Below are 27397 nucleotides of genomic sequence, written 5' to 3'. Positions count from 1 at the left end.
ATCGATCTGAATATGCATGGTAGTTATGCAAGGATGAGCTTCGGCCAGATTGTGGCTCTCAAGTATTAATCATACTTGAGTCACTTGCAGTGTCGCTAGAAATTTGACTTGAAAGTTGTCTGCGGTGATTTCAGACTCGAGTTGCACTTGAACGACTTTTAAAAGTCTCTCAAAGGTCAGTGACGCGTTGTTAATATCGGCGATGTGTTTTGCTTTTAACCTAATCCACATCCAGTGTGGGCACCTACCATCAGTATAATTAGCCGTTAGCGCTAGCTATGACAGTGCCGCTTATTCTGGGCATTTCATGTTATATTACTGTGATAAAAGTCAGAAGATGCTGTTGGCCAAGACTGGTCAAGATATTTGTTCATCCATAAAGTCGATGACTACCGATTTACTGAGCAGTAAATCAAGTTGACTATTGTTCAATGTGATGCAAATGTAGGTATGTTAAGGAAAGTTTATTCTCCCACTCAAAATATGTATGCCCACTTTGCCTTTTGCTAGCTTAAATGAATTCACACTCTGCATCCTCTTGATAAAGTTCCCTATTGTCTGTAGGTGTCTGCTTCATTTAAAACAAACAAACAAAAAAACAAACAAAAACAAAACCATTGTGCATTAAATAAATCACAACAGGCGTTCCTCATGAAGTATAAAACATCTCCGGTGAAATGTGTGGAAACGTCACATTGTTAGTGCAAAACCACTATGGATGCTTGATCCTCGTGCCGTAGAATTGACGCTTGACTCAGCTCTGAACAGAAGACACGAGCTCTGACTTGAAGTGGCATTTTGTGACTCAAGAAAAACACGTGTCGTCCCGGCAAACAGCCTCGCCAGCAGAGCGAAGCGGCGTTACCGCCCCGGCAGGCGAAGGCATGAAGCAGTGAGACCACAGGCTGCCAGACATCATTATCTCTCTCAGCAGTCCCCCCGCGCGCTCTCAAACTGGGTTAGACTTATGGATTCTGGGCGGCAAAGGCGCCCGCAAAACAGCAAGCGAAAAATAACAACGTGCGCCAGAGTTTTGCAAATGTTTCAAACCCCGCTCCCCATCTCTGCAGCCACATGTGCCTGTGTAGACTTACAGCCAGGTTGCACTTGAATGGATGCTGACGGGATTTTCCGTCTATCACGCTGTTTCCGTGTCACCAGTCGCACTGTTCGGTAAAGGACAAAGACCTATTGAAGGTGATCAGCCCACTACCTACTCGACAAGACGCAGCCTGAGAGAATAAAAAGGAGAACAGCTTCCTCAAAGAAGACATTGTACAGAGCGTGCAGAGGCGTAGATACTAAGGCCCAGTATATTGCAGCTTAGAAAATTTCTTATTGAGTACATAGCCTTTTCCTTCCCTCTGTATCTACATCTCTATCCATTTGAGCGAAACATCTGTTTGGACTTACGAAGGAGCTTCACCTGCAGTAACTTTGCCAGGCACCTGAACCTTGACGGCTCCCCTTCAGTTTCTTTCTTCGGGAAGAAAAAATGAGAGGGAGCTTTCAGCTTTCTCGACGCGGCGCTGTAAAGCAGCCAGTCAGATCCATGAGGCTCGCGGGATTAGTCTAAACAAATCACTCTCCTTTAATGCAAACAGGCAAAAGAAGAAAACACGCCAATCTGATGTTGCTTGGCTTCCAGGTGCGCGGAGCAGGTGCGTTCGGTGAGACGTGTCTGGAGCGCTTGACAAGCCGACACGGTAATTGATAAAAGGCGCGTCAACAGAATGGCGTTCAATCAGCTCACGGCTGAGGTGTTGTCATCTCGAGCATCTCTATACATCACACGGCAGGCTCTCCGGCAGCTGGAGACGTTGCTCTTTTCTATGAAATTGGAATTAAATCCCCAAACAGTATTGCCAATATGTGAACGCACATACATAGGCAGAAGTATCATCTTACGATCTGTACATGATTTGACGGCGCGTACAAACATTAACATGGTTAACACAGAGAGATTATTATGTAATGTAAGTAATAGTACTGAAGCAATAGTATGTGCCGGAAATAATCCAAAGATGAAGCATGATTTGAGGAGGAAGTGTTAAAAATGGGAAAATACAAGTCGGTTACATCGATTCCTTTCAAAAACTGAGGTTGTTATTCTAATAGGAGGGTCCACGGATGAATTTAAAGTTGTCCTCAAGTGTCCATTATAGCAAGAGAAAAACCTTGGCTCATTTGGCGTCGCATACAAACAAGGAGATGGAGCTGTGGGAGGAGGTCCAGGCAGTCATTATATATTTTTTTTCTTTTTACAAAAGTCTGAAGAGTTTCGCTCAATTTGCTCCTTTGAGATTTCCCCCTGACTCCAGCTTGTCAGTTTGATGTCCATACTGTCAAGTCACAAATAGTGCCAGGCTCCAAATAAGCGATAGCGAAGTGAAAATAACAACATCTCTCAAGGTTTATCCTGCGCTGCCCAACAAATCTGATAGAGACCGATGAAAAGTCACAGAGGACAACACTGAAGTGTTTCTTTACCACGAGCCCGTCTACACATCTGTGTTTATAGTCCTTTTGTTAACTAAGAAATACTGCCGACATCTACTCTAAGGAGCCAGGTGCGTGGGAGAGGTGCATGTTTGTTTTTTCCAGTCTAGATGTCTATCTCTCTATCTCAAGCTTTGGCTCTACAGGCTTTTGATTTTCTACGTTAGGTATATCTACTAATGACCTGTGTGCATTTCTTGACGGTGTTTTTTTTTTTTTTTCTGGCAGGCTTGTCAGGAAAAATTTGACTCTTGTTATTTGCTATTTTGTATTTATTATGGATTTCCATATTTTTCTGTTGTTTCTTGTTTCTTGTCGCACATTTCCGTTTAGCTTTAGGGACTTTCAGTGTCCACTTAACATGAATTAATCTACGTGTTTGTACAATTTTGCTTCTGTAGTTTCATGTAATTGTATGGGACGTTTACTTTCAGTGAGGAAGTTGATATTTGTTATTGATCGGGACTGGTTGCAGGCCAATATTTAAGATAGTTACGATAGCAAACTGTTGGTCTGATGAAGGTCCAACACTGAAACATTGCAGAGAGTGACCAGAGAGTGAAGTCACACTTTACATGTAAGTACATGTGAGTGTGCGTACTTGTGTGTTAATGCGTACGAGTCTCTTGCTGTCCTCCCTGTGTCCTTTTTCAACATGGACTGGTTTAAGCTACACATTTTCCCATAGTGCAGCTAACCAGTAGGCTTACATCAAAATATCTGCCCGACAACGTTTGAGACATCTGAGAAACACTGAGAAATGTGAGTTTAACAAACGGGGGAGATACAGCAATAACGGAATCTTCATTCAGATTTGATCGGCCCTGCCTAGTTAGACAGTTTCATCTGAGTTGGCCGAGCTCAAACTGTAGCTAAAGTGCACTGTTTCTAAATGCATCTGCAATGAGAAACAGCCTATGCAGTAAGAGAATATTGATTCATACTTGATCAGCACTGTCTAATTTTTCAGTTTGATCTGAGCTCTTCAAGCAGCGTCTGCTCGGAGGCCACTTTCTAACTCCTTTCTGCGCTGAGATGGTGGTGCGCAAATGCGATATCTGAACTGAACGTCGCGTAAAGCACCTTTAATGTCACTGTGGCTGCATGATTGTCCTGTTCTCACTGTACAGGGATACTTTGATACCGGGAAAGAAAGTCTGAATCTGATGAAATCCAAAGCTAATTTATCCTCAGCGGACACTGGATACCCCTCCACCACTTTAGAGAATGATTTCCACTGATTGAGGCGTTGTGATGTTTCTGCCAAGATATAATACTGCAGGGACTCAAATGCTGTTCATGTCTTTAACCTCCCCAGCCCTTACATATCGCCAGCACCACAGATGATGTTCCAATACTGATTTAGCTTCTTGGATCACTGAAAGAAAAACATATAAAAAAAAAAAAGACAGAAAAAAAAAAAAAAAAAACACCCTGGCATTCGAATGACAGAATCTGGCACACCATCGGCCTGACTGACGCAAATGATAATAAGCTCTGATTGGATGAATCTTACCTGAGGGGTTGAGCAGCCGCCAGGTGATTGCAGGGTCCGGCCTGCCACTGGCCAAGCAGCTGAGTGTCACATTGCTGCCCTCGTTCACTGTGATGTCTTCTGACACCTTGTAGATGTTGGGTGGAACTGGAGGAAGAGGAGAAACGACATCGAGGTTAATTCGACTGCTATTATTCATGAGCGCAAAGAGCAGAGCGTGTTTTATCTCAGGGAAATCAAGATCGGCGTTAACTTAGAAAGCGCTAGTGTTTACAGCAGGGGTGTCAAACTGATCCAGTAAAGGGCCATGTGGCTGCAGGTTTTCATTCCAACCAAGCAAGAACACACCTGATCCAAATCAGGTGTGTTCTTGCTTGGTTGGCTGATCCAAATCAAGTGTGTTCTTGCTTGGTTGGAATGAAAACCTGCAGCCACATGGCCCTTTACTGGATCAGTTTGACACCCCTGGTTTACAGTGTCTTTGTAACACTCAAGAGCCTGGAAGAGACCCTCCATGAAACACTCTCCACTCCGAACACTAATCTACCGCAACTGCTTCTTTGCTCCCAAAATGTCCTTCGCCATCTCTTCATCGACACTGAACACTGTCAAACAAAAAAGCAAGTTGACCTTGATTCTCTCAGCAACAGGAAGAGTTTGGGAACGCTTCGGAGGACCTTTCTCTCAGCACCGAGAGGTACTTACAGTAAACTTCCTCAACCCTGGATCCAGAATGAGCAATCTAATCCCCTGCCCCGGGACCTGAGCTCATGAAAACAGATTGCTTCGCATACGGGAACCCACCAGACACTTGGCACCGATTCTGGGTTTCAGACACGCACCTTCAGAAAAGTAGGCTTAAATATGCGAAACACAAACGAAGAAAGTGAAAAAAAATCCTCAGGTGTGTGTTTGTGCGTGACACTGACGCTCAAAGCAAGGCGCAGCTATTTCATCTCGACGCAGCGTTTGAATGATCCTCCCGCCTCGCGATCGCCATCTTCCCCTCGCTCCCACACAAACAAAGGGACACCTTGAGAGAGGGCGAGGCAGGGAGAGACCCATACTGGGGGAAAAATAAATAAATAAATAAATAAAAGAAAATCTGATGAATTAAGAAGGTACAGTCTGTTTTAAAGTGAGTCAGCAGCAAAGATGCAATCAATCATGAAGGGTGTAGAGGGCATACATCACTGCTTTCACAAACTGTGCTTTGGATAAAGTGTGGTATATACAGATATGAGGGCCAGGAATACAAATAATGATCAATGGCTTTGGAATGTGATGAATGTTGGAGGAAGCATAATGTGGACAAATGAAGAAAAGTCACTTTTTCCCCCCCTCCAAAACTGTGACAAATGGATTCACTATTCTAATCTTGGGTATGTGTGTAAGTGTGTATGTGTCTACATTCCACTGGTCTCGACACACTGAGAGCCACGGTGTCTCTCTCGGATCATTTGCAGCGAAGCACCTTTATGAAGCATGAACCCGTTGGTGCTCCTGCATTTCAATCAACGCATTACTCCAGTTTCTTAAGGACACAATATGCGATCGGGTTCGACTGCGATCCCTCCCTGCACGCTGCCTTTGTCGATCCAAGCAGCTTGTGAAACAACTTCGTCCCGCCGTCCCGAATTGATCAGCGCGTAAAGCAGCTGGATCTGATTTTGGGTGGTTTTAGGTGCGACAACCAGCAAGAGAATAGAAGACTGTTGAAAACGCTTGAAAACTACAATGATGGAGGTCCTCTAGTCTAGAGGTTAGCATAGCTGCAAAAGCATCAGTTGTATAAGTGCCGGAGGTTATAGGGGGGAAGGTGTTTTTGCTCCTCTCTCAACTGGCCTCTGTAACAGTTTGACTTACCAACGGGCTGTTACTGATTGGTTGAAGCTAACCCGTTACCGACAGTGACAGACGGATGGTTTGTCCAGTTACCTGTCCAGTATTTTTTAAAAGCGCCTGCTTAATTCTGAACCGTTTCTCGGGATGCCTTTCCAGGCGATTCTGCTCATCTGGCATGTCAGGTAAATGAACTTTGGGGACTTTGGTGATTGCTATTATAAATATTTGCAGATGTAACTTATTGGTTAAGATCCTTCACCAAATTATCTACTTCAGCTGATGCCTTTTAAGTAAGATGGGATGGTGATATCATTAGACTGAGACATTCGGTTTTAATCATGAATTGACCATGTGGAAAACTGTTACACAGTATGATCTGGTGGAAAGAACTTTCAAAGAATCCACGCAGCTCCACTAACGAACTTGAACATTAACATCTTGTTAAAGCAACAATACCAAAAGTGTAGCAATTGAAGTGTCACTAATGGCCGTGCTGTACACCTGCATGTTACAGGTCAGCTAAGCCGCCTGTTTGCTGTTTGTTTCAAGGGCAGCTATCGGTCACCGAATGCTTCTAGACTCTTGATCTGCATTCGGTGCCCGCTGAGCCGAGCACATTCACAGTATAAGCTTGTCATTCCAAGTCAATTTTTAAATAATCCCTTAATATCCCCGCGCATCAGTCGGACAAAAGGTAGAGAGACATCATCGCTTAATCACCCGCTTGTTTCTGTTCCTGCAGTGCGACACTGCCTTCATCTTCAGGTGGCCCAGATAATAATCATGCTTTTAGAAACACAGAGGGTGTTACGAACACAGAGAAGAGATTTTAAAAACCTCTTGTGTCACCGAGTGTTTTCATTCAGTTCTGCACAATTTACTGTACCCGCACACAATCAATTCAAAGGCCAAAAAAGAAATGGAAATACTCATTCAAACTTATCTATTCTAGTGAGAAGTTTGTCTACATACGGCAGACATATGGAGGGAGGAGAGCGCTGCACACTTTAAATTCATTTACGTTTCTGTTTAATGTTTGAATGTGTTTACCTTTGTGTTTCACCTTGCAATATTTTGTGTTTTTCAAAAAGAATTTTAATTAACACACGTGAAGGGCATTTACCAACAGGTTTTTGGCTTTTTTTCACCACTAACTTTGATTAATTCATTCAGGATCCATGGTTGTAATTCTAATTTGGATGTGATAGATAATTTAGTGGTCTTTCTTAAAAATGTAAACACATCAAACTACTCTTCTCCAGCCCACCGTGCTTTATTCGCCAATTGTTTTCGGGCTCTCTTACATTCATCAAGTTGATGTCTGAGGCTGATTCCAGTTTCCTTGCATAAATTAAATGTCAGCCATAGAAATGATAAGTCACGGAAGACAATACAGATGACTATAACAACCGCATAAATAATGTCACAATTCACAATTCACTATATTCCTTATTTTTTCTCATCAGTAACAAAAAGGTTGCACATGTTTTTTTTGTTTTTTTTTTTAATCAATATAAACCAACAAATTCAATATTCTCTCAGCCTCATTTTTCAAACTAATTCAAATTCGAAACACGGGAAACTTCCATCCTTTCAGCCACTAAACAGGAATGATATTAGCCTACCAAATTTCAGTCTGAACATTTTACCTGAACACATAAAACTAAATTTGCTATTGTTCTGAAAAACAAACGCATGCACTTGGTGTACAAATAAAACCCTCTGAAGCCTGAGAGGAATACACAAAGAGTCTGAAGCTATTTCTGATGGCAGTCACATTAAAGGGATATTCCGGTGTAAGTTTAATCCATGGTCTAACACACCATGACACGAGTAAGGCCCCCCTCAAGAGATCGAGTTTTCCGACCGCTAGCTTATGTAGTATTAGCAACCTCAGAAAAGACTACATGATAACAATACACTGCAGTCTGTGTCTCCAGCAAGAAACCACAATCAAAAAGTGACTCATAGCCACAATACAATACAATACAATATAAATGCTCAGAGCAGCACCAAACTTCAGCAAAAGTACACATAGGGTCCCAGCACATAGTTCAAGGCATTAAACATCTGCTAGCTTTCCTGGATTTCTACTGAAAAGAGAACACAGCTCACCACGCTCCTGCAGCAGCTTGCTCGTTGTGGGGAAGCCCTGACGAGTTCCGCAGCTCAGTGATGAAAATGTATGATTATTACTCCATGGAAATTCAATCAAAGTTCACATGAGTCTTGCCTACCAGTTTATAACAGTTATTATTGAGAGCCGACAGGGAAAAGAAGAGAACTGAGCATTTCTAACTGCACTTCCCCACAACAAGCAAGCTGCTGCAGGAGAGTGGTGAGCTGTGTGAGCTAGCAGAGGCATAGACTGCAGTGTATAGTTATCGTGCGATCTTTTCTAAGGTTGCTAAAACTACATAAGCTAGTGGTCAGAAAACTTGATCTTACTCTGTGTCACGGTGTGTTGGACCATAGATTAACTTACAATGGGATATTCCTTTAAAGTTCCTGCTGGTCCGCACCTTGCCTTTTGCCTTTCTTAACCAACAGCAAGCATTTAAATTGCGTATTGAACGTCATTTGGATAAAGGCGGACTTTGATTGCCATGATTAAAGTGACTGATTTGACACTCTCCGAGCATCAGACACTCGTTTATTTCTCCATCCAACTTATTTACGCATAAAAAGCAAGTTTGCGAAGCAAACCATTAAAGTTTACTGGTTACCTGCTCCAAACAGTCAACAGCAGCACAATCAGTGGCGAAAAGCTGGTGTGGAAAGTAACAGACTCTGCCAGCACTCAACAACTGCTGTCAATTTGTCCATAAACAAGGCACTTAAACTCCAAATGCCTCCATTAAAGTTACTCAGTGGCTACAAACAATAAAGAACGCGCCACTCGTACTGCCGTGGGCCCCATTCATACCAGGAGGCAGCCATCTTTCCAGGTTAACATCTTTGATTTTGGTGCATATACGGTGCTTCCCTTTGTAAAGATATGTGGAAATAATAATAAATGAATAAAAATCTGTATTTGTCTGGCTGAATATGTAACTAACAAAAACACTTATGGAGGATCAATACCAAAATCCTTTAAGAGGGCCGTGTTGTAAACACATTTGCGAGGGCAGCATCATGTGGGAATTCATACGCCATCTGAATCTGATCGCGGCTGCCATGTTGAATTGAAATAAAGCCGCCCCGTTCCTTCTTATCGACCACGTTTTCTGAGAAACAATATCTCAGTGTTTGTCTCTTTCAGATTGTTTCTCCAGCAAGGTTATTATTGAAGCTTTGTCTCTGTACAGCATCAGTAACAGCCTCCCCACATCCCCGACTAATGTCTCTATCGCTCTCCCCCTCTCCAGGACACACATACACATGCATGAGCCGTCTCTCTAATACCAACTGACAACACTTTCACAATTGTGCCAAACGGCATTTTAAATGAAGTCACACAGAGTTATTGCTGTAGTCAAATGACCAAGCCAAAATGAAGATGCGTTTCCCAGATAAGGGGAAGATGGAGCGGGAGGGTGGGTGGCGGGGCTGGAGGCACTCTCGATTGAGGTGACAAAGAATCCAATTGGCTTTTCTTTTTTTTTCTTTTTCTTTCCCTCAAAAACAACTAAAGCGGGCATGGGGTAGGGCGGAGAAAAGTTGATTGGCTGAGTAGGATGTGTGACCGGAGAATTAATCCTCAGGAAGCGCAGATAAAAAAAAATAAAATAAATAAATTTAAAAAAAATTGATCGGGTAAGAAACAAGTGCTCACATTCTGATAACCCTGTCACCTCTGTAAATGGGAGGGACAGGAGGGGGAAAGACGGGGAGATAAGTGGGAAAAGGAGAGGAGATGAGAAAAGGAAGACAGGGGTGAAGGGAGGAAGCGTGAATGACATTTCAGCTCTCACATATGGAGCCTGGTGTCCAGCTGGCAGGGTGGAGGAGGGAGGAGAATGGAGTGAATTGTAATCTTAGTCATAGGTCAGCCTTCAAGGAACAATGTTGGAAAGGGCAGCTCTTTGAAAACCACTTCACCTCCGCGACTGCAGGACAGATGAATTCCACAGAGATACACCGCGCTCTCTCTCTCTCTGCTAATGTTTCTCCTATGGCTGGGCTTGTGTGAATTATGGCATAACTGACGCCCACACTCGTGGGCCGGGAACATCCATATGTAACATCGCGTTGTGTACATTGACTAAAAGGCACACACTCGCTTTCACATACGCACTCCTTGGAGAAATTGTTCTCAAATTCTTTTTGTTTTAATTTTGTTTTTGTTTTTTGTTTTTTCCTCAGACACTGCCCAATGTAGAATTCATTTAGAGGCATAGCAAAACATTACCACCTACAGTATAGCTATGTAAGCATTTCTCCCTTTTGGGTTTTGGAAGGTTTCACCCACCACTGAAAAAAATAAATTAAAAAACATTAAAAAAAAAAAAAAAAAAAGAAGAAACGGAAAATAAATAAACATTACGTCCTCTCTGGCTAATGATCTCATATTTGGATTGGATCTCGGATTCCTCAAAAAAATAATAAATCTCTGATGAAAAACCTTATAAATACACTGACCTTGCTTTCAACTCCGATTTCAAACTTCAAAGACAGGAAAGGGAAGACTGAGAGTGAGACAGAGCAGACAGAGTAAGAGTAATTACGGGGGTGTTTGTTGGCTTGTTTGATGGGGGGTGGGAAGTGAGCAAGAGAGAGAGGAAGAGAGAGACAGAGAGAGAGAGGAAGAGAAAGAGAGAGAGAGAAAGAGAGAGAGAGAGAGAGGAAGAGAAAGAGAGAGAGAGAGAAAGAGAGAGAGAGAGAGAGAGAGAGAGAGAAGCAGTTCCATAGTCCATGTGACAAGTCTGTGGAGAAATGGAAAGCCCTTAACTTAGTGTCTTTGCATGATTAACCACTCCCTCTCCTCTCATTACTGGCTATACATATAAGATGAGATAATGTGAGATAAGCATTTATCGATCCTGGAGGAGGGGGGCGTTCGGTTCTTGCAGCAGCACAAGGAAAGAAATAAGAACAGATGAAAAGTGAAAAGTGAAAGTAAAAAAAAGAAAAAAAAAGAAATAGTAATAGTAATAATAAGAGGTATATAAAACCAAAATAAGACTTGTAGCAAAAAATCGAAACAAGAGCAATTAGAGGCAAAATAACGAGGTACAGTGGGAGTATTGTGATTAATAGCGGTAGAGTCAGCGCCAAGATATATGTGGTAATGATACTTAGTCTTTGTCTGCATTAATATGGGATTATGACATAGATATGATATACAGTATATATATGGAATAAAACATCTTGATATATTTAAGCTGGGAGATGTTGGCTTTAGTAACTACTTCCCACAAGCTCTTTTAGCTTTTCAGTCGAATAGGAACTCTTTACTGCTGTATGCTTTGTGCTAATGGGCTGTTTGCCGAATATGGCAGTTGCTATCACAGCGGCCCTGCTCTTCGGGTCAGGGGTGGTGTGCTTTGTGCTACTGAGTTAACGGCTGAACAACAGGCCCAGATGCTGTGTGCTGCGAGTGCAGAGCATCGCTGTCATCGCCAACTGTGTCCAAAAGGCATTACGCCATGTCTCACATGAAAAACAAGGCATAGCATTATCATAATGAATGTATGTTAACATATGTTTTCCTTTCCATTCCAGTGATTAGCGTGCAAACAGTATCAGTAACATATCTGCCGAGCCTTGTGGAGGACTCCTGTCACACGCAATGAGTACACGGGCAGAGTGTGAACAGGCAGGTGGGCATCTGTACGCCACATATACTGGATTTGTTTTTGAGGTCAGAGCATTTGATTGATTGATCACTGTCAGGATGTTAAGAGATTCTCAATACATATAACAACAAATGTGCATTGATGTGAGATAATGGTGACGTGATATAGTAGCAACATAACATTTACTGTATATCAAATAAAGTAAAGTATGAGTACAAGAGCATAGTGTAGTATAGAATATGTACATTACGTTACATTGTGATTAACTACTCAAAAAGGATTATATAGTATGAAAATATTGGGTTTATGTGAGATAAGAGCTAGACATGTCAGGAGTGGCTGTTGTAAATGTAGATATTCCACGTAGGTGTTTTGTGCTGTTATTCAGCAATATTAACAGGAGACAGTGTGAACTTTGAATCAGAACCCCTACTGTGATTGTGTGTAATGGCTCTGCACCATTGCATTTCTGAATCAAGGAAAAAAAGGAGTAGAAAGGCTTTTATTCAGTTTCAAATCAGACGTGGACAGCGAATGAATGGCCAAATCCATGTTCATGTTCAAGCAAAAGTACATTTCGTTTTACTGTGTCTCTTGTGAGCACGCTCAATTCATTTTCTCATGCCAACAAACCATTCTTCTGCATTTGCGTATATTTTCTCCCAGTATTCAGTTTGCTTACTGCATTCTAAGAACCTGGGCTGATCTTGCAGGAAACACAAATATGAACAAAAAAAAAAAATGTTGGCAGTGACCATGAAAAAAAACACTGTAACGGAATCTAATCTAGGGTTCTGCAGACTTGAAGCCCACATAGATCCATCGCTAAATTTGCGCTGGCGGCGTAAAAACGCAGTTGGCATTAATCATACATGCATACACATGACGATGTGCCATGAACAGAGATAAATCCCACCTGCTCAACATCCGCTTGTGCATGCGCTGATTTAGAACAAAAATTCCCCCTAATTTAGCATTTCAACAATGTGCTTATAAAAGGCATTAGTAGCCTTCATGCAGGAGAACTTAAAAAAAAAAAAAAAATGGAAAAAACAAACTTAATGGACTAAGACACTTAGATTCTACCAAAGACGGTCAGCAATACTGAAGCACTACAATGGCTTTTAAAAAGACAACATGGGGGAGGGCAGTTAATGCTGTGAACACCGTATGCTTTAAAAGATGGCATGACCTGAAAGTTCAGACAATATTAATAGCAAAGGCATCATCCCTAACTGATGATACAGACAGAGTGCAATGCTCGAACCAAAGAAGAGACTGGAGCAACACAACAAAGGAAAAATTCCGGGGCGTAAAAACACAGGCGAGACTGATGAAGGGCGTTTTTTTTTTTTTTTTTTTTTTAAGAGCAGGAAATAACAGACTGGTCGTAGCACAGAATTTGGTAACATACTCTCCCACTCAAATTCTGCATTTGTCCCCCTCTGTCCTCCATCTCTGATAATCGCAGGTGGTCTATTCTCTGATGCATCAAAAATACGCAAACGTTTCTTGCCCAGGTCCGTCTCAGATGCAGGTGTATTGGGCATGAAATTAGCCTCTGAACGGAATCAGGGCTGACAGCAGGTATATGAAACAACCTCTCCCAGCTGGACTCTGTCAGATTGCTTTATATTCAAGCTGAACTGTTCTTTACAATTCAAGGATTACCGCAACAAACTCTATTCCACACCTTGGCATGCACAGAGGATACAGCGACCGGCACAACAGACACTGTTGGTTAAAGTGACAAAATATATGGGACTTCATGAATGCAAAGTAAAAGGTGGTGTCGAAATAAAAGAACGTTATGGTGCTAAAACGAAGGATAAGCAAAGCAAGCACATAGGCGCTTTCACATCGAGGACATTAAAGGATTGTACCGCAATAAATCATCTATACCATCATCAGCTCTTTTTTTATACTGTTTTACATATTTTTTCCCCCTTGGGCTCATTTTGCTCCCTCCTACACCTACCCCCCCACCCCACACCCGCTGGCTCTCAGTGTGACATTTGGAGGAGTGATGTGGCAGCGCTTGTAGAAGAGGCGTGTGATTATGCTCAGCTAATTTGAAACCATTAGAAGATAATCAGGAGAAAGCACTCGCAGCTCTTTAGCTTTTAGCTTTTAGTGCTTGGGAGCTTTCCTGCCAATTACCTGCATTCTATAAAACACGGTCAGCCCAAATCCTCCTCACCGCAGGCCCCGACAAGAACAACAAAACAGCCCGGTGGACGGCATGGCGCCTCCTGTCACAGCTCAGGGATTGAATGACGTCGTTTCAACAAGCATCAGTCGCCGCCACAGCGCTGCTGCGAGTTCGCGTGCACACTTTTATGCAGTGATTGAGTGTTATTACATCTACTCGAGCACTTAACTAGAGTACTTAACCACGAGCCTGAGCGATAACACCATTTTCAGCTACTTTATACTTCCACTTGACTGCGTTATGGTTGCAAATACTGTACTTTTTTACTCAACTACATGTATTTGATAACTTAATTACTAGTTGCTTTGCAGACTGTTTGCTGGGTCAGAGCCAAAGTAGGGCAAGTTCAAGTCATTATGGGCAAGTTATTAAAAAGCAAAACAAAAAAGTGATTCCAGTTATCAAAGAAATGCTAAAAAATTGGATCAGATAATGGGCCAGGTCGTAAATCGGTCATCCAACAGGACAGTTTGGATGACTGTTACTTTTACCTAAGTAATACTTAAACATGCAATCGTTAATATGCTCAAGTGTGACTTTGGGGTACTTTTGACAACACTGCTTTTTCTGAATCTCCACTTCGACTATCAATCAATGGATGGAATTTTCCTCCATATTTGGCCATCTGAGGTCAGAGGAAACGGAAAAGGCCGCTCTCACACAAAAGTACTTGATCAATCCGCGTCGCAAACAATATGACTCGCTCAGAGGCTTTTGAAAAAGGAAAAAGAGAAGCTACGAAAAATGAGACAGGGCTCAAATGTAATCACCGTGCTGCATCTCCGAGTGTCTGCAGTGTGCTCGTGTTGATAAAGAATATCTCTTTAGATCAACACTAAGCCTTGTGACTGAGTCGTTGGTAGAAGTGTCACAACTGAATGGCACACACACACACACACACACACACCTGTATACATATGCGCAAGTCATAAACACACATTTTGTTTTCTGTAGCTCAGTCCCCCATACTGCGTGACTCATTGTGAATATCCGCCTTTGATCCCTTCAATTATTCATGTTGACACTGTGACTCGATGCAACAACAAGAGACATCTGCATTGCACGCGCACACACACGCGTGCGTACACACACTCCAACACGGATTTCGGCTGTACTATCACGCCACCGCATGCAAAATACAGAGGAGCGCCGATCACATTTGATCTCAGACCCCGGGGGAGTGTTTTGTGCAGTGGCACACACATGCCGCACTAATTCCTCTCTGCCTGGCACTGCAGAATTCAAAGCTAAGAGAGCGCACGGGTCTGAGAAGTGGGCTGACGCTGCTGTTATCGCTGCAGGAGAAGAAGCTCTATTGGCCCGACAATGCCAGTGGGTTCCCCTCCCTCTCCCCCCCGTGCCCTCATGGCTGCTCTGAAAACAGAAGAAAGGGAAGAAAAGGTAAGATGAGAGAGGCGATGACAGGGACGACACCATCTCCTCCTCATCTCAACCGTGGCCGGCAGCAGCGGCAGCTTTGAAAAAAACCCTGTGAGACGCCTTTCAGAAGGAAGAACCGGATATGACACGGATGCAGCGGCCTGCTGGAGGCAGCGGTGGGAGTAAGGGAGGCTTCTCTGCGTTTTTCTGAAGGAGGTTTTTCTGCATCTGAGACCCGTCGCGTTTTCATCCACTCCTGATGCGCGGGGGCCCTGCTCTTCTTGGGGACACCGCGGTGACTAATTAAGCATATGGCTTTTCGGGCCGCGTTGAGAGGTGTTTTTCCAGTGAGGGTGCCACAAGGTCAGCAACTCGTAAATCACACCAACATTTAATTGGTGTTTGCACTGTAAAGAGGGAGAGCAGAGGTGCAAGGTAGAAAGGCGTAGTCGCGGTTTTTGCTAACAAGCTCTCCACCGGCAGCCGGGGAGGGTCAAAGTAGAGCCAGTATTTTGTTTCAGAAGACCAACTAATGGCAGCTCTCGCCTTAATGAAAAATGTCTGTGTTTATATACTCCATATAAGCTGAAATTCTTATCTTGGACTAGCGGAGGGAAGCTCAGTAAATCCTTTGCTTCCTCAGGAGCAATAGCTTTCTACTTTAAACTTGTCATGCAGTGTGGAGGGCTTGCCAAAAAGGCAAAGCAGATTTTGCATTCAAGCCATCATATGATTTAGAGGCTTACGCTACCATGCAGCTCATACGGCTCATGATAATGAGAAAAAACAAAGATGGCTAGACAAGCTAAATCCAAGGTTATGGAGCCTTGGCTCCATTCCCTCTACAGGTACATTTCTTCGACTGTTTAATACCACTTCCTGCCCTTTGTTCTTCCGCTTCCAAATACCATTCCTCATTATGTCACGTTGTCCAGATAAGGTTAGAGATCACAAGCCCACCCACAACCCATACAGCTTTGCAGTTCTTTTTAGATGCCTTTTATGCCCCACCACTTCCCATTTTCCTCCCAGCAGGAAACTGCTATCACCTCCTCTTCTTACTCCAAAGCCATTTCCAGTTAAGCTGCTTCAGCAAAACCTGAGTTCATATGGGGAGTCAGCGGTGTTGTGAAAATATTTTTTTTTTCCTTTACCCTGTTTTATGTTTTTGTTGCACTGCTGTTCTAGTAAGAAAAACAAAAATGGATTCTACTTTCATAAGGCATTCATTATCAACAGAGCTTTAACCTACCAATGAGTTAGTCAGTTATGATGCCAGTGAAACATCACTTGAGGATTTGAACTGATTAAAATTGCTTAATAATGCGTACAACTCAGTAATTATATTCAAAATCAAAAAGTGCAGAATCTCAATGAGATTGTGGTGGTTTGACTGAACAGATGAATATTTATCAGACGATCATTTTGTATCTTTTCCATAAAAAAAAAACAAACAAAAAAACAAAACAAAAAAAAACACTTAACTGGAGTCGTTCATAGTACTGATTTTCTTGATTACAGCACAAGAGAAAACCTCGACAGTATCGTATTGATTTATGCAGACTAGAAGTTCAAGGCTACCTCGCACTGCCTCATTGTTCACTCAGGCATTAAAAGTGGGGGGTATATCAAATTACAGCTTGACTTATTGTGGCATTAAGATGGCCTTTCAGTGTAATTCCCCTGATTCTTGAAGGCCCTCGAGGATGTTCTGGGGAAGTCGACCCAGCAATCAGCACAAACAAATCGATACTACCTGATTCGCCCCCTCCGCCTTTGCTACGAAACAGTCCACCCCATAATGAGAAGTCTAAGTATGTCTATCTCTGTGGGTGTCTGTTAGCATATGTGTGAGAGAGAGAGACCATTAACAATTAAGATCCCTCCCGGCCTCCACACCCCTCGCTTAGCAGCAAACCCTTGACCTGAGATTGGGTCCGAAGGTTCTTTATTTCAGTCTGCAGCTTCAACGTCGATGCCTTGTGTTATCCCAGTATGAACTGACTCGCGATGCTCAGCTTGGAAAGTCCGTGACAGTCAGGACTCCTCGGTCCTCTCTGGTCCTCAGATAGGTCTGTCAAAGCTTTGAGGCGCTTGGGCTCATTATCCTGCTGCAGTGTGGCTCCTTCTCCACAAAGATCAAACCGGGAGGGTGAGGCACGTCTCTGAAGAACGGAGTGGTCAGGGTAGAGTCAATACAGTGCAGGTGTCCAGCTCCAGAGAATGCAAAACAGCAGCCAGACTTCAATGTTTCCAACACTGTGGTATGATTGTCTCTCCTGTTAGTCTCCTTACAAACACCCATCGGTCACTGCCACCCCTAACTTGGATTAATCGGTAAATGGGACTGTTTTCATTTGTTTGCCCACCTCAAGTGTTTGTCCTTATTTCAGCCCCAGAGAAGGGATTTGGAAAACCACTACGCGTCCTCTGAGGCCACCACAAGGCAGCCTCCTTTCAACAGGACGACTGCTGACGGGAGTTTTCATTCTTTCTTTGGTAAATTCTGTGTCTGTGACAAGGTTGCTCTTCAGGAAGTTAGCTTGATGTATCGATCTTCAGATGGTGTAGTCACTTTGGCTTTACCCAGTGATTGTGCTTTGGATACATGATACGACGCTGAGACAGCCCCTCTCTGTTTGGAATAACAATCTGAAACCCAGACACTTTCTGAATCCTCCAACTTGTTCTAGTCATTGGCGGATTTACACAGCAATATCAGAGATTTTATCAATTGAGAAAATAAGAAAAAACATGAAACAAATAAAACAGCTGTCAAATCAGAAGTGAGTAGGGACTGGATCAAAATCGTTGTGCACTGATTCATTTACCCCTACCTGCCTGGTAAATGTCTGCATCTTTCACATCCATGCCTCCAGTTTGCAATACAGACTTTCTGCCAAAAAGCCTGAGCACAGACGTGAGTTACACGGGCTGTATTGCATTCCTCATGATGAGTCAACTGACTGCTTTGTGTCAAGCCCCTCTCTTCCTTGCTGCAGTCCTTCTCCTGCTCTCTGATTCTCTTTCAATTGCACAAAATTGTGGAAGCAAGTGCTTTTCAACTGGGACTTCAGTTTCTGCTTCCAAATATGCACATTAGTCTTCCTCCAGACCATGTAATCCACATGACAGTCACTGGTCAGCCTCTAGTATTCTCCCAATCAGCCAAATAGGGCTTAAATGGATCAGAATACGACAGTCTATTTTATGGGTGTACCTGCGGCTCTCGCCGATGCGATACTGCAATAATCAGCTTACAGCACCCCTTACTCCTAGTCCACACAACACAGAAGGCACTTTAACGGTTTAGTGCCTGTCTGAGCACCGTATGACGGCACATTCACAACACAGCACAAGCATCACCCGGGCTGTCACAGGGAGTTTCGCAGGCTGCTTATTTTCCCTCTTCAGTAAGGCCAAGCGCCGAAGGCAAAGTGCTTGTTGGTAAATACCAGCCCAGCATGGTAAAAGATACAGACGACGGCAGGTACACTTTAATCAGAATCGACCGGATCAGCTTCTCGCTCCTACAGTTTTATGAAGCAGGGCGGAGATAAGCAGAGTCAGGGTCGAGGTTTTCTCAAGTGAACGCCACTTCTGTTAATGAAAGAGTTATATTAATTCATTTTGCTTTTAGATGCGCATGGTTTGCCGATCGCATTGTTTATTGTATACCTTGAGGTTTAGGTTGGTTGGGCAAAAGCTGGAATTTAAAGATTTAGGGCCAGGTGACCATGAGAATAATAGAAAAAGGGAAAATAATCATTAGCTGCGCCTTTCCTTACAGTATGAAAACCTATGAGCAACCTCAAACAAGTGAAAAGACATATGGGATTAGAAATATGGAGTCATACTAATTGAGATAAATCTATAGCAGACAGAGTTTGCAAACACTCAGAGTGCTCTCACTGGCTCGCAAATGTGAAAATCAGGAGCTGTAAATGTGTAGGTGCTGATTGGGTTCCAGATCTGTGGACTCTCAGCCGGCTTGTTGGTTCTCGCTGTGTGAAGAGCCGTGAACAGCTGGTGGAGTGCAGTGCACCTGACACACTCAGCTGGAGACCACCCCACAGTGCTCCTCACACACACACACACACACACACACACACACACACAGCCCAGGACTGGGCGCACAGCTGCTACTACTGCTGCTGTTGCTGCTGCTATACCAGCTGGAGGGAGGGGTGTGTTCGCCATCGCGCTTTCTCTCCGGTGTCTCTCCGTGGATGTCACTCTTTCTGTCTTTCAACTTCCTCCCATACTTTATCTTTTTCTCTTCCATACAAATGTGCCCACTTAGATGCAACAAATCCTATTCCGATGATTCTGACTCTGGTCAAACTGATCAACACTGAATGGATTTCCACTCGCCAGTGGATGGGGCACCTTGATAAGCCATACAAGCGATTTTAAAAGCACATTCTGAACCCTCCAGAGTGGACCGAGTCACTAATGGATCAAACTTTCACCTGTTGCAGTGGCATGTTGGAGGGACACAACACATCTAGGTCCAAGGTTTACTACAAACAGTGTTAACTATCTTAGCCATTCTAGCTATCACATCATTTAATTCTTGCGTCGAAAAAAGGCACAGAAAAAGTCATGAATAGATGGCGAGAACATGTGTATAAAGGGCATAGACATGAACACCAAAATGTCTTGATCGCACCCTGGTGGCCTGCTGCAGTGTGGGCCGTAAACCTCTCCTGCTTCATTTAGCAGATGTGGCATGGGCCAAGCTAGTGGCAAGTACATGTCATACTTCTTTTCCCAAAATTGGACCTGCTTGCGATGGCACCACCAGCAAGATGGCAGCTCTCATATCTGGAAGTTTTTTGACTTCATTTGTGTACAGTGGGCAGCAGTGGGGGTGCATTGTCCTTCCTTATACATGTCAAATGGTGAGACAACTGCCATGATTACATAACTAATCTTAGACTTTACAATGTTACTTTACAATGACTCCAGCAACCAGCAGCCAGCATCGAAGTAAATTCATTAGCAATCGGCACAGTTTAACTTAAAGTTACAACTCATGAAACTAATTAGCCCAATTCTCTTGTGCTTCCACGAGGACAATGACAGAGAGGTTGCTGTGCAGCCCAATGAGTGGCTAAGGTGGATGTTAGGATTAAGTTACTCTGGCATATAAGAATATAGGCCTAATTACTGTGTTGGAGAAGGTTGGTTCGAGAGAAAGAGTACTGGGTGTGCCTGAAATTCTTCACAACTATTTCAGCGAGGAAAATGTGGCCCCCTCACACAACCTCAGCCTCTCTGTGTCTCCTTCCCCCTCCCATCACGCCATCCCTTTTTTTCTGCTGTCTTCTCTTTCTTACTTTCTGTCTCCTCCACTCTTGCCTCATCACTGTCACCCGTCCTCTGTCTCCCTTCCTCACTTGCTTTTCCCTCCTCTCTGTTTCTGTGCTTTGCCTTGAGCTGCAGTCTAATGAGCAAGTGGCTGCTGTTGGGAGAGTGTTCTCGCTCTGAGGGGAGATAACAAGCCCATATGTTATTTACCACAGTGGCCACTGCAGCGGCAGACCACTGCCAACTCCCAAAGACCCTCCCAGGGACAAATGTTTCCAATGAAAGCCTTAGCTGCCCCATCAAAGTCCTGGGGAGAGGCACATACCCAGCACCACTCAGCTGCTGTAGCTGTGAGACGCCTATACATTAGAGAGCAGCATTTTGTAATGAAGAGTCATAAATATTTCCCCTACATAAGTAATAAGCAATTTTTTTCTCATTAGGGCCGATGTATTTTTAGTTTTCTCCGAGGGCTTCCATTTTGATTACACAGCACGCGTGTGCTTCTGAAAGAAAATATTTACTTAAGTGTGTAATACGTTTAAACAAAGCAGCGATCTCGAGATGATAGTTTAACTCGTTTTGTAGAAAGTAAGTCATGTCTGATGTAAAGATCTTTTCTTATTGGACACAAGATGAAATCAGATGAGAACACTTCTGACAAATCTTCACAATTTGCAATCAAATACTTGCGTGACGTCCAATGCCTTACCACTTCCTCAAAGCAGTCAGCAGCAGTCAGTCCCCTAACATCATGAGAATCAGCCCCCCAACCATCAAAAAAGACATCCAACAAGACATATGCTGCATCAAGTGTTTAGCACTTTCCTGCCACACTCACAGGACTTGGTATGTAAAGTACTGCATCAGCGCTGGCCACCATATGCTCCGACAAAATAACATGCCAGACATCTGGTGGGGCAGTGGGCACTGAGCGAAGGAGCAGCCAAGTACACTCGCCGGGAAACACTGAGGGTATGCGCAAGTACATAATCCCTGCAAAGCACATGACAGATGTCTGCCAGTGGCTTCTGAGTCTCTTTTGAAGCACCCCTGATATAAACAATGGCTTTAAAACCCTCTCCTGCAAATCGTTCTCGGTTCATAACTGAGCCGCGAACACGACTCCACGCTCCACAGACAGGCCAGCGGCTCTGTGCTGAGGCACGGCGTTTGCCGTGCCTCGAGTTGACTGCTGAAATGTTCACAGTGACGAAGCTAACACGCTCATGTTTGGCAAATGTATCCGGATGGCCATCTTAGTTTAGCACGTCAGAATACCAACATAGCCAGACCTCTTTCCACACTCAGTTTTGCCGCTGTGCCAGTGTTGGAGGAACTTCTGCTGAACTCATTATCATTCTGGTACATTGGAGAAAATATAGTCTGGTGTGTTTGGATTTCTTCAAACCAGTCACAGTCGTCACTAAACCAAGGAATCAGCAACTTTGCCTTAGCAAAACAGTGCTGGGAAGAACTTGTTCTGGTGGAGCAGTTGCACACGGGGAGGGAAGCCCTGGCTCATTTTCACCATGCCGGTTGACAGTTCAGAGGCTGTTTTTTTTCATGTGCTGACAGGGGTTTAGTAACGGAAAGGGAGGGAGAATACCAAATGACGCTCTGGTGAAAGTTCAGTCAGGAATACTATTCGTTGACATGCTTAGGCCTTTAGTTCATAGCTCACACCACCCTGTTATTCATGAATCTCACACATGCTCAGTCATTATTCCTTCTGTCAGTATCTGGGGTTGTCAACCGAGACATAGCCCAGCGACACACCTATACTATTAGCCCATGATCTTCCAGCTGTCTTGTAATTATGATTCTCCCACTGCCTTTACTTCATTCATGCCGCTGTATTGTCTCCGCAGATTCACCGGCCTCATCGTTTCGTCGGCCTCAGCAGAGTCATCAGTCACCACCACCGCCAGCGTCTGGACTCCATGGGGGGATATTTCGTTCTCCCCGAAGAGTCTGAGTGCCAAAGACTTTCTGACAAGGCTCAAATTATCACATATCATCTGCTGTAACAATAAAAATGTTGTTAGTTTACTTGTCTCTGATGATGGAACTGAAATAGTCAGCAAATAGCAGCCTACCTCTAAAGTATTGGACAAGTGCAACTTTATGGCCAAATAATAATACAAAACAAACATTAAGTCTATCCAGTGCCGGACACAACATTTTTGGGCAATCTATCCTATTGATCCAACGGCTAGTTGTTGAGATCTTTCAGTCTGGGCCCGACTGACAGACCTGCAACTTTGCCATCCCTCGAGCTACACTGCAAGTGCGGCTTTAAAAAGAGAAAGCACTCCCCTTTTTGGCGAGAAAGGGCTGAGCTTCTTTTTTTTTCTGATTGCCGACAGTCGAGAAGAGTAGAGGAAAGGTGGGGAAGTACATTGAATCCCCATGGACCCGAGCGGTGCTGAGCTTGGTACAAACAAGCCATCAGGAAGCCTCTGAAATCAGATATCTCCCAGCTTGCATCTGAAGCGCAGGGCTGTGCAACCGAGACACGCCAAGTGCACACGAAACAAAACAAATCCCCCCCTGAATAGCTGGAAGTCACTAATGGACACCAGCGATCAGCTACTGGTCGCACCGATTAAAAGTGACCAACATCTGTTTATATGAGCACGCTGTGCTCAGTATTGCTGTCATGTCTCTAAGTAGCGCCGCCGCGTCTTTGCCTCTCTGCTGTCATCCAGCGCACGGTGATGAAAGTGGGATCAAGGCCTGGTGGTGGGATTGACCCAAACTCAAGCAGAGTGGCAGAAGGTTAACACACCCGTGCAGTGTACACACAACACACACATACAGCAGGTCACACTGAGTAATGCGGGTTGCAGACACTGCAGAGAAAGGTGACAGCGTTCGATTACGCCGCAGTGGGACGGAATGTTAAAAAGCGTGCAGAACGGCACACAGTCCCACTGGAAGAAAAGCAGTCTCAAGCCCATATTTTTACCTATGCCAGAGCGCACACACACTCATGCTACATGTTGTGACACATGCTGACACGACCTCTACACACACCGTAACTCATGTTTCCCCCTCGCGGGAGCAGGTGAGGTCACTTTTACCCGGCGCCGCTCAATGCCACTTCCAGAGGCACTCACAAGCGTGCGGAGCACCGTGCCAAAGGGCTGTCCATCTACCTGACAGGCCCAGGTCACACGGAGGATGGAAAAAGATGGAGGGAATGGATACTGGCAGGTTCTTTACAAATAATGGGTATGTGTGCAGGAAGCAGAGGCAATGGAGAAAGAAATAGTGGTCCTCTATATCAGAGCCTGGGAGACGCTGTCCAGAGCCGATGGCCACAGACTCGCCTGGTTAGTCCGTGAAATATGGCCCTGTTGGCTCACCTGCAGCACCCGTCAATACCCCCGCTGTCATGTGTGTCCACGGGATGGCCCCATTTAAATGCATGAGAGTGTGTCTCGGAGCCGGCATAAAGAAGATTAAAGGAGACCGTGGTTTTATTTTATTTTATTTTTTTCTGTTTTTTAGAGATTCATTCTAGGCAACATAAGCTCGGCAGCCCAGGAATAAAAAGGGAATGGTAAATTGTTGCTTTCATTAAAACTTCAAGGAGTCCATTTCATTATGAAGGTTCAAAGGCAATGGAAAATATGTGTGGCTGCTCTCTCCCAGTATCTCCCCCTCTGCCTGTCGCTGCTCCACTTCCTCCCAACCGGGTAGCTACATGGAGTAATAGGCAATGTGGATGACGCCGCGTAATCTCGTCCCTGGAGGGCTGCTGTATATGGATATGTGTCTAGTCGCCGGTCTGCCTTCATGCACACGGCAGGCATAATGAGGCGTGGCAGGGCTTACTGCTGGCCCTCACACAAGCCAGTGCCTCTGCAGGGTTTACTGAGGGCTTTCCAAGAGCTGGAACCTCGGACTTCGATTTCCTCTTAATTCCCTGAATGTTGACATGGTGAAAAGACATGTAAATCGACTGTGTATAGTTAAGCTTTTAACGCGGCCGTGATCAGTACTGTGTAATGTTAGATGTACCTACAAATTATCACCTGACTCTGCAGTTCCCCCTAAGCTCTAAGGCGAGAGTCAGTGTCAATCCTTGGGTTGGTTTTTACAGTCGCATCTTCAGTGTTTTGGGTCAGTCGTACTGATTCCACAGAGCTTTTTGGGCCACAGCAGTCGACTGTTCCACAAGTTTTTTTTTACTTTTTAAACAGAAAACACAGTTTTATTCTGTCATATAGATATAGATGTTTTTTTTTTGTGGATATGATATACAATACAGCCAACAGCAAGTAGAGATGTTGTGTTTTCAAACCAGAGACGTGTCAGCGCTGTATTTACAGCTTGTGCTGGCCTCAAAACAACATAAAAGAAACCTGAATTCAGCTTTAGAAAAATAAACCATCAAAAGGACACACATTTAATACTTATGGCTGGACCTTCACCTGAACCAAGATCTGTCTGGAATTTATCAACAATCATTTGAAAAAAAAATGATATTTTCTGCTATACTGCTTTCTGGGGTGCCTTAATAGCTCAGTTGGTGGAGCTTGTGCCCCAAGCAGAGAGGTCGTGTCCTGTCATTCATCATCTGTCCTGTCAATAAAACCCAAATAAGGCCATAATATTGGCAAAAACAATTGACTGGCCAGAAGAGGATGACTCCACTCATTTCAAAAGCAGTCCGATTTTATGTCAGCTTATGAGCAATTGACCCATCTTCCACTAAAATCAATTCCCCCAGTAAACGATTTTTCAACGAGTTTATGGTCTTTATAGTGTTCTTCAATACAGCCTCATTCTCATCTTGTAAATTACAGTTCCATTTAGAGTATAGCCTACAGTATGATGATAAAGCGGGGCATGCTTTAGATTTAATATCAATTCAAATTTGGTCACCTCTGGTGATTGTAAGATGGTGTCAGCCATAATGCCAAACTTGAGGTTTCAAAAGAGTAGTTTTGACAACGCTGTGGTTTTACACTTGCTCTAGACTGACAAACTCCCCTCGCCAACGTCCATGTCTGTTGTCTCTTGTTGATACATTGCACACTGCAGTGAAGGTGGCACTGAGTGTGGGCGTGTACAGTAAACACTTGGACATTGGACTGAAATTAAATTGCGTTCAGGGCCTCAAGTGCATGGCACTTGAGGCCCTGAACCACGTGGCCCCTTGGCTGCTGGAAAGCCCTTGATGAGCAATAGTTTTGCCTTGAGCCTCCATGAGAGGCTGCTTACAGCTGTTAGATTGAGTTTGGCGAAGAAGAAATGTTGTTGATGCGTTCTGTCTGTTTTTCCTTTGGTGAGTGGAAACTTCATTGATTTCTCTTAACACGCTTTTCTTTTTTTTTTTCAGACAGGTGGGGAAGGATTGCTCGGCATAGTAGATGCAGTCTGAGCCCCGTAGCTGGCAGCGGTACAAGCAATAATTTGTATGTGGGTGTGATCATGGTGCTTTAGCAGCAGAGCCAGACGGACAGATATCTGGAATTAATGACAGGTACACCTAATCTGCACTCCCCGCCGCATCCCTTTCAATTCCCCTGCCTTTCCGAGTCTTTTCTATCTCCCCTCCACTTTTTTTTTTTTATAAACCTGTGGTTAGCACAAGAGGAAGCAGCAAAACACCAGTGGCAGTGCGGATAAGGGGTGGTCCGAGGTACAGAGGGGTGTGAAGGGGCAGAAGAAAAGACAGAGTGAGCGGAGATGGGAAGAGGTGCACCACTGAAAGGTTCAGATTGTCCCATGATAATTGTTAAAAGGTCAGTCTTCATCCCTGGCCAGACTGTAGAGTAGAAGATATGCGCAAACACACACACACACACACACACACACACACACACACACACACACACACACACACACACACACACACACACACACACCTGGGCACACGCCCCCCCCCTCCTGCCAGGGTGCTCTTTAGAGTGCAAGGCTGCCTTTAGAGAGTTCTGTGGATTAGCTTCTTAAATACCACAGCATTGTGATACAAAGGCGGTGGAGAGGAAGGGGAAAGATGAGATGGATATGTGTGGGAGAGGTGGCAGTTGATGTTTGCTATCATTTAGTCTAACATTCAGAGATGAGTAGCTGGGAGAGGGTTGTTTCCCGTGGCTGAGCTCGAGTCAATAGTGATGTCAGGTCCTCTTGCTATTAAAAAAAAAAAGAAAAAAAAAAAGAAAAAAAAAACAGGCATAAGAGGACTCGCCAAATACGAACTAAAGGTTAACACAACAAACACGCCGGAGGGGAACGATTTCTGTGAGTTCTTTGCAGCGAGATTGAATAGAAGTGCAACAACAACACACCCGGCTGTAATTGCATCTGTCTGATTGTGTTGCCGCGGTCGAGACAACGCACACAACACCCTGTTAATTCTGTCGACCCCGCGCGCTGCGGCGCAGGCGTCCGCAGGGCATCAACATGTGTCGCTCCTCAGTGGACGCAGCATATTGAAATGGGGTCGCGAAAAAGCCAGGGAACAGCTGCTTACGGGACTGTTCTCTTTGTCTGCTGCTTCGTAGTCACTCACTGTTTCTGTGACATTTACGAATGGATCACGCCATCTGTCTTGGAGGGAGCGCCGCTCGCAGGGAAGGTTTTCGGTGATAACTTGTAGATTTAAGAGCTAATCCAGATTGCCTAGCCAGACTGGTTCTGGCCATAAAACCCGTCGGAAATTAGATTTATGATGTTGTGCTTAAAAATAAGAAAGAATATGTTTTTGTCTTGTCTTGTCTGTGCTGCACTGCATTCTGAGAATTAGAATAACTTCATTCTAAATGCTGTATCTTAGGCAGCTTGACCTGTTTCATTTTCTTGAAGATGTTTCACCTCTCATCCAAGAACCCTCTTCATTTCTAACTAACTGCAGGGGGAGTTTGCAGCCTAAAATAACTTTAAAAGAAAGTTGCTGTT

The 27397-nt window shown here is 44.1% G+C and overlaps 1 protein-coding gene across 4 annotated transcripts in view; it reads right to left on the bottom strand.

The window, feature by feature from the left end:
* The window catches only part of LOC119010882 (limbic system associated membrane protein), a 446072-nt gene that overhangs the window by 36227 nt on the left and 382448 nt on the right, over positions 1 to 27397 (bottom strand). For all 4 annotated transcript variants that reach the window (XM_037083477.1, XM_037083460.1, XM_037083451.1 and 1 more), the window contains one exon: positions 4016 to 4141. In XM_037083477.1, the coding sequence (XP_036939372.1) occupies positions 4016 to 4141 (126 nt within the window). The remainder of the gene's footprint in view (positions 1 to 4015; positions 4142 to 27397) is intronic.

This window comes from Acanthopagrus latus, chromosome 2, assembly GCF_904848185.1.
Source record: "Acanthopagrus latus isolate v.2019 chromosome 2, fAcaLat1.1, whole genome shotgun sequence".
Lineage (NCBI taxonomy): Eukaryota > Metazoa > Chordata > Actinopteri > Spariformes > Sparidae > Acanthopagrus > Acanthopagrus latus.
This window is presented reverse-complemented; position numbering and strand designations above follow the sequence as displayed.